Source organism: Manihot esculenta, chromosome 4 (genome assembly GCF_001659605.2).
Source record: "Manihot esculenta cultivar AM560-2 chromosome 4, M.esculenta_v8, whole genome shotgun sequence".
NCBI lineage: Eukaryota > Viridiplantae > Streptophyta > Magnoliopsida > Malpighiales > Euphorbiaceae > Manihot > Manihot esculenta.
Genome location: NC_035164.2, coordinates 3,784,962 through 3,796,864, shown reverse-complemented (window position 1 = coordinate 3,796,864; position 11,903 = coordinate 3,784,962). Strand labels below are relative to the sequence as shown.

Below are 11,903 nucleotides of genomic sequence, written 5' to 3'. Positions count from 1 at the left end.
TCTTCCCTGCAAGTTGCCATGCACACAAAATCACCATACACTTGTTCTTCCATGATAGAATTTTAGTCACCTTTTTATCATTTTAAATTTGCAATAGCCATTCAATGTGGAAGACTTCCCCACCAGAAGATGATGTAACTATATATCACCTTATCTTCAAAAATTGCTATTACTTTAATGCGATTAGACGTGGTGGATTCCTCAGCCAATCTTCTTCAGAATTCAGATAGAGATGGGTGGATTTATCTCTTTTTAGTACTCTAATTAAATCATCACCACATCTCAAAAGTAATAATACCCAGAATCATATTCAACAATCACAATATAGGAGAAAAAAAGTATAGATTTAATGTGATTTTACTATGGTATTTACGGTAGAAATTCGGTCAGTTTAATTTAAAATTAAATCAAATCGAATAAATTAAAAATTAAATAAATTAAATCAAATTGATTTGATCTGATTCGGTTTGATTCAATTCAATTTAATCGGTTTAAATTTTTAATAAATTTTTAATTTTTTATCCTTTATTTTTAGTATTTTAAATTTAATTGAAATATTTTAACCTTAATATGATCTAATCTCTCTATATTATTAAAAATAATATATTATTATCACTAATCGATTTGATTCAATTTTTTTAATTTTTTTTATCAAAATTAAATCGAATCGAAATAACTGTAATTTTTAAAATTAAAAATCAAATTGAACCGAAATGTATAAAAAACCAAATGAATTTTTAAATTAATTGAATTCGATTGATGTTTTCAATTTGAACCGAATACGGCTCATCCCTAATAATATCTATGTTTAAAAGCAAGACAGAAATAGAATTTCACTATTATATAAGAAAAATAGATAAAAAGACTAAATTTGCCTCTTATCTAATAACACAATAAAAAGATATTAAATTTTATTTTTTATTTAAATTTACCTCTAAATTATTATTAAAAAGCTAAATAAGTTCAAATAAAATTAAATAAACTAAGTAGATGGTAATTCATAAGACTGAAATTTAATGACTTTATTGAACTTTTTAATTATAATTCTATAATTTTGGATAAAAATTGAAATTTAATATATTTTATTTGTATTTTTGCTATTATCACAAATCTCACAAAATATTATTTCGAGTTATAATCGAGAAATTTTAAATTCAATCATAATTAAAGGTATGAAAATTATATCTAAAAATCCGAGTCAATTTATGTGCATTTTCTTAGCAGACTATCTATAACAGTGACATTTCAGGTTGTTGGATGGTCACTTCCTTTCAAGGCATGCACTTCTAGGGAGAGAGTTGGAGAAGAAGAAATAAAAAAGGAAACTATATCATATAAACAACTTATCTTATCAACAAAGAATTTGATCTGATCGCTGACATCATTTCTTGGAAAGCTATTGATCACTTTTTTTTTTTTTTTAATGAATTTTTGGAAAATGGTGATATCCCACTTTCTCAATCTTTTAAAGCCGATCATGCAATGGGTTAATTCCAAGTATCACTTCATAGAGAGCTAAATCAAACTTTTTCATTTGCAGAAGCAACAATCAAAGAAAGTGACTCATGCTCAGATGCTCTCTCACCATGTATATTTTCTTAATCATTTCAACAATTCTCATCACTATGAGCACTCTGCTTTTGACCAACCACCAGTATCTATAAGTTTCCACAAAAGAAAATAAGGTGGAAGAAAAAGATTTCCACTTTAGCTTTCATAATCCCCAAAAACACCTTAAAGATTAAGTTTTTTCAATTTTTTTTTATACGTATGAACAAGTCTGCCATTTGAAAAAAATCCTTATATAGTTTGAAATAGAGTTTTCGTGTCATGATTTGGCAAATTCAGTGAAATTGTTTGAAAATTTGGATTGAAAAAAAATAAGTGTGATCATTCAGTCTTCTATAAAAATTTAGATATTAAAATTACCTAATTATTTCTTATCTTATTACAGTACGTAAGATAGATATACACACGCTCTTTATCTTCAACATGAGACATTACGATATCAGTTTAGAACTTGATGTTCTGAGATCAAAAGAATAAGGTTTACAATAGCTGAGTTAGTTTTATTCTCGAGGATTCAACCTTCTCCACTCTTATCCTTTTTCTTTTGCTTGCCAGTGACGTCTAACGGCATTCCTGCTATAGGGACGCCTGTCACTGTTGTCCAGCTCTATACGTACGATAGTGTCAGTTCCCCTTATTCATGTCAGGCGGCCATTTAATTCTCCTCAGAACACGTGCAAAAAGGGTTGCGAAAAGACCGAGTCTGCTACCCATCCTTAGGTCCCATCGCGGAGTTGACTTCAATACGACAGATTCTGAGCCTGTAGGTAGCCCAGGTTGGCGGACGTCTTCAGGTCTTCACGTCCGGTCCAGTATTGTAGGCTGGCTTTTCTTGAAACGCTTTGAATTCTGAGCCGTTTCTGATTATCATGGGTCCAGGCTCAGCTCGGGAGGGGAGGAAATCCAGCGGTTATCAGAACTTATATACTAATACAAATTAGAATGAATCTACAGAATTTTTTATTTTTTTATAAATTTAATATATGCGATTTTTATTTTTAATGTGAAACTGAAGGATAAATGAAAATTGTATTATATATATATAAATTTTTTCTTCAAGAGGTGTATTTTCCTATTATTAGTAATCACAATATTGCAATTATAATAAAGTATGGAATTGTGGAGGTTGATGAATCAAAAGCAAAAATCCCATCTTTTGACATCCCAGAGAATTGGAATATTCTTGATGTATCATAAAAAGAAAAGAAAGAAATGGGATCTTTACAGGCTCCTTCAAACATAGTATATTTTATAAGAATGTTTTGTTTCCTATATGTTAATCGGACAAAAATGCAAAAAATAATTAAATGAATATTTAAACTTATCATGTAAGATAGAATATATTATCATGCAAAAATATTATTATACTTTAGAAGAGGAGAAGAGGTAAGCAATGACGTGTATAGCTGAAATCCAAAATTGCAAATGGTAATAAATAATCTTTGTTTGCCACGTATGCTGATTATAGCTGGAGCATCAGCTCAGCAACAAAAACTACAACTTGCATGTGGTAGTGGCTACTGTTCATGAACCATTTTTAGAAAGTAAAGCCAAAGGTCCACCTTAGTGCTAGAACTGGAAGCTTAAAAAAAAATGAAAAAAATATTTATAATTTTATTAATTTTTCACTTATGGAATCAACAAAGCTTTTTTTTTTTTTTGTATTTTTCTGAAAAGAAAAAAAAAAATAAAAGTTGGGTGAGAAAGGGCATCATGATAAGATAATCCACGAGACTTGGAAGGTAAAAAAGGGAAAAAAATTGCAGGGGCCAAAAGTAAAATGAAAAATTGCCCTTCAGGGTTCAAGTGGCTTTTCGCAAAGGGTCACTTCATAGAAAAAGGAAGAAAGTAAAAAAAATTTTTAATCCTGATTTATGTTAAAAATAACATTTGTATTTTGATTAAGTCAAATGAAAGTTTTTATATTATTATTTAAAAATATTGTATTTTTTATTTTAATAAATGAAATACATAATATTTTATAATTTAATTTTATAATATTATAATATATTATTTATTTGAGTATTAAAGCGATTGCTTGATCTCACATATTTCCTTAACAGCAGGCTAATGGGGTTGTAAAAATCCACGAGAATTTTAATATTGAACTATTAAGATATTTCTTTTGGTATTGAGTTTCAAAATTACAAAAAGTATTTTTAAAATATTATTTTACTTGTCGTCAGAAAAAATATTTTTTTCAATTTATATATTACTTATAAGTTAAATATATCGCTTTAAAAAAAATTAAATATATAAAATTTATTTTTAATACTCTTTCATTATATAAACATAGATAAGTGGATTGCCCACAAATTGGTGGTGTACACGTCACGCCGGTTCATCTTCATATATACTTAGTCATTCTATCTCCTGGGTCTACTCCACTAGGAACATGGAGATACTAGTGAGTATGAAGTTTAAATTAAAAAAATTAATTGAATTAAATTAATTTAAAATTTTAATTTAATTTTAATTTAATTTTAATAAAATAAATTAATAAATTGAATCAAATCGATTAATAAATAATACTATATTATTTTTTATATTATAAAGTAATTAGATTATAATTAAAATTAAAATATTTTAATTTAATTTTAGAATAGTAAAAATAAAATATAAAAAATTAAAAAATATATTAAAAAGTCCAATCAATTAAATTAAATTGAATCAAATTAATTTTTATTAAAATCAATTTATTTTAATTTTTTTAAATACTAAAATTTTAAACTTTAATTTATTTAATTTAGTCCAATTTTGACCAAATCAACTAAATATTCATAAAAATAGTATTATAGAGAAATTTTATAAAATAATCGTTTTACATATAATAATTATATTATAAAACTTTTCATATAAAAAAATTATTTCATACGTATTATAATTATTAATTAGAATAAATTTTATATAAATTTATTAATTAATAATTACATTCAAAAGTCGTATAAAATAATTTCTAGGCATTATAGCACTTGTTTGCTTATAAAATTGTCTGGTAGCGATAGCTCTTAGGCTATGTTTGGTTGTTGGATTGAATTCTTAGGCCACCCATTCACCACCACATTATGCTATTTTTCATAGACATGATGTTATATTCCACTTTACCTTGTCATTTTTGTTCCTGTGCTTCGACTATGCATCTCTAAATTCTCATTGGATTAACAGACCAATCAAATCTCATCATCTCCTTTTTTAAAAAAATAAAATAAAAATAAATGCTCAGTATCTCCCTAAAACACAAAGTTTCACCCAATTTCAGGTCCTCTATAGCTGGCTTAGAAGATGAAAAGTCTGCCATGCACAAGCCATTACTATCTCGCAAAATCCTACCAAAACCAAACCTCCCATTTTGCAAGGAAAAATCAGATCAACACATCCTTCCCGCCTTTAGACAGCAATTTCGCCAACCATTCCTGTATTCTCTTCACCACTTTGTCTATCAAATACTATTGCTTTTCTTTTGGCCAACTATAGATGGCATACCCAAATAACTGCCATGGGATCACACTTGCTTCACACCCAAATTAACATAAACATCCTGCCTCAACTCCTCTCTCGCATTCGGACTAAAGACCATTCTGATTCATCAAAGTTTACAGTTTGATCGGAAGCTTTTTCATATAACAACAATATCTCCTTTAATCTGTTCACTTCCATTATCTCTTCTCGTGTGAAAAATAAACAAGTCATCAGTAGAAAATAAATATGACACTGGTGATGCAGCCCGAGTAACCTTTACCCCATGAATCAATCCACTAGCTTGATACTTATGGAGAATTGTATATAAACTCTGAGCACACAAGATGAATAAATAAGGAGGTGAAGGGTCTCCTTGCCTTAGACCTTTTGTTGGATTGATGGGACCATAATCCTCACCTCCTCCAGCTATCATATAATTAACTAACATAACAACTCCATAATTTTCACAACCCACGACTCCACAAAACCCAACTTCTTCAAGATTGATTCCAAAAAAATAATTCCACCCGATCATACGCTTTAATCATATCTATTTTAATAGCCATAAAATCTTCCTTCCCCTGTGTACGTCTCTTTAGAGAGTGAAATAATTCAAAAGTAACAATAATGTTATCTGTTATTAATCTTTCTGGAATAAAAGCACTTTGGGAATCATCAACTTAGCCTATTTGCCACCATTTTACACACTACAGACTCTAGATTTTGCTTTTTTGGAATCAAAATTATATTGATTTTGTTCAATCCAGGCATCACACCATTTGAGTTTAGAAAATTTAAACGAGTAGCACAAATATATGAACTTATAATATTTGAGTATCGTAGATAAAATTCCGGATTTAACTCATCAGAGTCCTGAAGCTTTTTTTTTTTTTTTAAATGGAAATTGAAGATTGGGGGAGTAGAATCTGAGACTTTTCAGATTTAGTCAAATGCACTTACCACTAAATTAAGTCAGCGAGTGCAAAAACTGAAGCTTGTTATCCAAATAAAGAGGCTAAAACTCTCGACACGGAAAGAAAGCATGTATTAAGATTACTCCTAGTTGCACATTTAGTATCTAATAGAGCTAAATAAGCATCAGAGGATCCATAAAATTGATGACAACTAATTTGGGATTTAGTTGTTGTGGTTTAATATATTAAATTTCACTTTAAATTGATTGTATGAGTGAATTTTTATCATTATAAAAAGAATAATTCTAAATATTTTAAAATATTATCATTAAAAATTTCAATTAATTTTAAATTATTTATATCATAAAATTTAAGAAGATTTGTTTCAATTATTATTTACAAAATATATTAAATGATTAAATATACTAATGCATTTATGTATTATTATTATTTATAAAATATTATTTTTATAACATGATTATTAATTTTATAATGTATTTAATATTATTTTGATTAAATTTCTGTATTATTTTAATTGAACTAATTTAAATACTTAACCTTTCGTGAATGTATTGATTCATTGATGGTCAAATTAATTTGTATGAATGTCCTAACTTCACCTCGAAAAGACATTTTTATAAAGAAATGATTGTGCAGATCTTGTATTAAACATGAATGTGAAACTAGCCGTGCCCATGTTCGATTTTGGTCTGATTTTAATTTTGGTTTACAAAAAAAACTTATAAATCGTGTTTTTTTAGTCTAAAATTTTAATTTTGATTTCAGTTTAAAAACGAAATCAATCGATTGATCTAGTCTCAAATTTAATCAATTCGACTCTAATCTGATTTATAGATCGAACCGAATCGTGACTATGTCTAAATTCATGAAACATTACAAATATACATATTTTTATAAATACATATATTTGTAACCCAGTCCAAAAATCAAATTCCTTTACATATAAAGAAAATTGTAATCGATTTTTCTAGTATAAGATTTTGATTTTGATTTTGATTTCGGTTCAAAAACGAAATTAATTGATAAATCCAATCTCAAATTTAATTGGTTTGACTTTAATTTGATTTACGGTCCGAACCGGACCATCAACATATCACATTACAAGTAATTTTATAAATATATATAAATTTTATTCTAATTATAAATATATAAAAATTTTATTGTTGATGAGATTTTTTCACTTAACATGAATTATTCAAAGTTGGGTGTATCTGAGATTTGATGATCGAGTTAGTTGAATTCATTATATTAATTTTTATTAATAAAATCTCTTTTTATCAAAAAAAAAAGTCCTCTAATTTATTAAACTCTCAATTATTAGTCTAATACCAAATTTTTTTATTGGGTTTAGTAAATTAATAATTAGTATATATAACTCAATATATATATAATTATTTACTTATATATTTAAATTTAAATAAAGAATTTGCTTATTTAAAATTAAATTCTGAATTTATATGAAGATATGTGAATATGGAAGGTAGAATTAGCTGAAGATAAGCATAATGAAGGCGGCTAAGAGAGCAGTGCAATTTGCAAACACCAACTTGTGGTAGCCATCCAAAGTTCCAAGTGTTTTCTCTTCCTTCTTTCAAAATAATAAATAAATAAATAAAAGATAATATCTGATTCCACCTTGAGTTTTTCTTACTATTAAATAGTTGCAGGCACAGTTTATTCCCTATGCTTTACAAGTTTTGTCCTTTTTTTTCTTTGGCTTTTAGTTAGTTACCTTCATCCATGGCCTTTAATTACTGAAGTCAATATAAGTGGAACCACATCTACTCTCTTCCTTCAAATTATTCCCTTTTATCCCATTAATTTTTTTAGATATATACCCTTTATTTTCAAAGTTATATTTATAAAATTACTTGACTTCAATAAATCCATACCAAAAATATAAAATTATTATAAAAAAACAAATATAAAATTTTTTTAAATAAAACTACTGATTATATTAATAAAATTTTATTAAATAAAGAGAGATATCATTTCAGATAGGAAAATGATCATACCTAATAGATTCTCTAAATAAAGTATAAACCGATAGAGTAAAATGACGATAAATCCATTTAACATAAATATCAATTCTAGAGTCTAACAAAGATTTATAATCATTTAAAATCAAATTTAATTAAAAAATGTCTAAATATATAGACTGAAAAACTTGAACTACCTACTAACAATCCATAAAAATACAACCATTAAAAAGTAAAAATTTCATCGCAACGAGCAAATAGTGATGGAGAGCTAAAGATTCAACAATTACCGGTGTGCCATTATCTTTTGAGAAACCAGAAATACCACATTAAAATATACTCTCAGAATTTTTCACAATAAAGTCATAATCAATAAAATTTTGAGTATAAAACAAAACCCATCAATTTAATAAAACCAATAAAATATAAATTTTATTAAAAACAGAGTAAAACAAATCTTTTTCCTTATTTTTCTGACCATTTTTATAAAAAAATTTATCTCTCATATTACAGTAGTATGGAATGCCATGAACATTTAGAATATAAATGATATATCTTTTATCAAAGTTGTACGTATTTTTCTTCAGTTAACTTTATTCAAATTTAATAGAATATTAAAATTTTTTTATTGATTTTAAATTTTCCATAAATATTTCACTGGTAGTTTATTAAATTATTAATTTTTATAAAATATAAAATTATTAATTATATTACTATATTCTAATTAGAGACTAACAAAATTTAGGTTAAATAAAAAAAATCGATCGAATTGAATTAATTTAAAAATTCAGTTTGATTTTTTTATTTATTTCGATTTGATTCAGTTTTTAATTTTAAAATTTTCAATTATTTCAGTTCGATTCAGTTTTGATAAGAAAAAATTAAAAAAATCAAATCGAACCAATCAATAATAATATTATATTATTTTCAGTAATATAGAGAGATTAAATCATATTAATATTAAAATATTTTAATTAAATTTTAAAATATTATAAATAAAGTATAAAAAATAAAAAATTTATTAAAAATTTAAATTGATCAAATCGAATTGAATAAATTGAATCAGATTAATTTAATTCAATTTTTAATTAAAATTAATTCGATTTAATTTTTATAAATATTAAAATTTTAATTTTAATTTACTCAATTCGATTCGATTTTAAATTGAATCAACCCACTGTTGTCCCTAATCATAATTCTGTTGATTTGGAATACTAAATCTGATATAATATTGTCAGAAAATAACCAAATTAACTACTATCTTTCAGGATTAATTAAAAAAATTACTACATTAGAAACAGATATTATATGAAAGTTACGTCAATAGATCGATCTCTTACTTTGGTTATTTCCCTTATAATGGGGTGACATCATCAGAATTCGGTATCTTATCACAAGCCGAGCATGCGTCCACCATACAGAGAAGAAGACGCAAGAATGGCTAATTTTAAAATATCAAAAATATTATTCAAAATTAAATTTATTATTTAATTTCAATCAGTAAAAAATTTATTAATTCATGACTCAATTTTAAAAAAATATATTAAAATATTTATAAAATTTTAATAAATTTATTAATTAAATTTTTTTATTAATTTTAATTATTAAATATTTAATTTTAATGAAATGATTAATTAATAAGTATTTTAAAATTAATAGATATTTTAATATATTTTTTAAAATTAAAAAAATAATTAATAAATTAATTTATACCATAACGCACTAAATAGTAATTTTCCATTAAAAAATTGTTTATCGATAATGGATACTTACTGATATAAATACTTAACAAACTCTTACATGTACAACCACAACAGAAAGTTTCTTTCTTTCGAAGAAAAAGCTGCGGAGACAAGCCAAAGGAGGTGGAAAAAAAAATGAAAATGGTGCAAGAAGAATTCCGAAAAGGTCCATGGACTGAACAGGAGGACCTTCTTCTGATCAACTTTGTGCATTTGTTCGGCGATCGGCGATGGGATTCCATCGCCAAAGTTTCAGGTTTGAAGGTGGCGGGAGACAAATCATAGGTATGCTTGTCTTGGGATGGTGGGTTTTGTAAAGAAGCTACCTTTAACCACCGGCTGGTTTCATTTTGTTTTCAGGCCTGAACAGAACCGGAAAGAGCTGCCGGCTGCGGTGGGTCAATTATCTGCACCCTGGACTCAAAAGAGGAAAGATGACACCCCAAGAAGAGAGACTCGTGTTGGAACTTCATGCCAAATGGGGAAATAGGTTGGAGAAATTTATCGTACTTTATAATTTTCCAGGAAAATTTTCTTCAGTTTGTATATCTGATGGAATATGATCATTTCCAGGTGGTCGAGAATTGCTCGGAAATTGCCGGGGAGGACAGATAATGAGATAAAAAACTATTGGAGGACTCATATGAGGAAGAAAGCACAAGAGAGGAAGAGGGCTCTGTCTTCTTCCAACAGTTCTTCAACGTCAAATATTACGACAGTGAACTCATCAACTTTCCCGGAAACTGGAGAATTAGCAAGCTTTTACGATACAGGTGGGCTTGAATCATCACCATCAGGAGGAAAAACAAGTGAGGCAGTGCAAGGATGTGAAAAAGGATACTCATTGGATGATATATGGAAAGATATTGAGAGCAGTATTGATGGATTTAGTGAAGAGGGTTGCAATTTTTCTTGTCTTTCAACTGCTTCTAATCCATCATGGGAATTTTGTTCAGACACACTGTGGAAAATGGATGAAGATGAAAACAAGATGCTTCTTCCTTACGAGTGTGGGACAATGTTTTTAACAGGCTAATCAGACAATTCTTTATTTATGTTTCTTCATAGACGCCATGTTTCTCTGAGGAAGCTCTAACTTGTATAGTATGTGTTTTCTCTAAGCTTTCTGATGTGTAATCATCTTATGATAAAGCTATGTCTCTGTGTTTTGTGTGTTTTCACTTTTCAGAGAGGAAGAGACAACGTTAAAGTTATGTTCCATGATATGTGTAATATAACCTTTTAAGTTTTTCAGTGTTGGAATGAAGCTGGTGTAACATTAAAATCCAAAAATCTTTTGATCCTTTAATATGTGCATAAATCCATGGGACACATAATTCACCGAATGCCAATGAATTTGTTCAAACAAAATCATAATTTTCCTTCTATTACCAATTATGCTTCTTTTGTGATAAGGCTCTTTGGAAACTAAATCATTAAAACCTAATGCAATTAATTTCCAACTAGTTAGCATTTCACTCAAAACTAGTAGTATCCCGCATAGTTATCAAGCCAAAACCAGTAGTCTCCCACACAATTATCTAGAAGAGAACTTGAACCACGTATAGGAGAATGCAGATATAAATGAATCGAACTGAACTAAGTCGAGACTAATTTTGAAGGACTCGAATTTGATTTGTTAAAAGTTTTTTGAATTCAAGTAAAACTCAAATTTTACTAATTTTGAGCTCGAATTAAACATCAATAAATTTAAATTTAATTCGTTAGCAAACGAATTTAGACAAACTGAAATTTTATCCAATGTAATATAATCATAAACTGTTCAATTTATTTATAATTATAGTAAGTATTAATTTAAAACTAAATAATTTTAATTATTAGTTCATAAAATTATAACAAACAAGCCTTAAATCTTAATAATCTAAATACATACACGTTTTAAGAATATAATTAGTTATAATTCAACTATGCAGAGTTAAATTTTAAAAAATTCAAATTTTCATAAAAATTTATTCAGTCTTTAAGCTCATTTCTTTTATAATTTTGAGTATGATTAAATATGGTTCATTTACACGTCTGTAGATAGATTTACATAGACCCATGTGTAGGCCATAATATAAATGTATAAGATTTTATATGAATTTATTCTTATTTTTCTAGTAATCTTTTTTCCATAGCGGTCCAGTATCTTACAATAAAATATTTCATTAATTATTTATTGCTTGATCTTGATAAAAATGAAGTAGATAGATTGATAT

At 26.9% G+C, this 11,903-nt stretch overlaps 1 protein-coding gene across 2 annotated transcripts; it reads left to right on the top strand.

Annotated features, from left to right (window-relative positions):
* Nucleotides 1-9,762: 9,762 nt before the first annotated feature.
* LOC122723500 (transcription factor MYB59-like) lies at nucleotides 9,763-10,988 on the top strand. Of its 2 annotated transcripts, none has more exons than XM_043955782.1 (3): nucleotides 9,763-9,940; nucleotides 10,045-10,174; nucleotides 10,258-10,988. In XM_043955782.1, exons 1-3 carry the CDS (start codon nucleotides 9,820-9,822, stop codon nucleotides 10,718-10,720), a joined length of 714 nt encoding a protein of 237 aa, XP_043811717.1. In that variant the 5' UTR covers nucleotides 9,763-9,819; the 3' UTR covers nucleotides 10,721-10,988. The 2 variants fall into 2 exon arrangements, with proteins under 2 accessions (XP_043811717.1, XP_043811718.1); XM_043955783.1 differs by having other exon boundaries at nucleotides 9,765-9,969.
* The last annotated feature ends 915 nt before the right edge of the window (nucleotides 10,989-11,903 follow it).

Coding starts and splice junctions, on each gene's coding strand:
- LOC122723500 (XM_043955782.1), top strand. CDS start 9,820: ATGAAAATGGTGCAAGAAGAATTCCGAAAAGGTCCATGGACTGAACAG. Junction 9,941..10,044: donor TTCCATCGCCAAAGTTTCAG/GTTTGAAGGTGG, acceptor TTTTGTTTTCAG/GCCTGAACAGAACCGGAAAG. Junction 10,175..10,257: donor CATGCCAAATGGGGAAATAG/GTTGGAGAAATT, acceptor GATCATTTCCAG/GTGGTCGAGAATTGCTCGGA.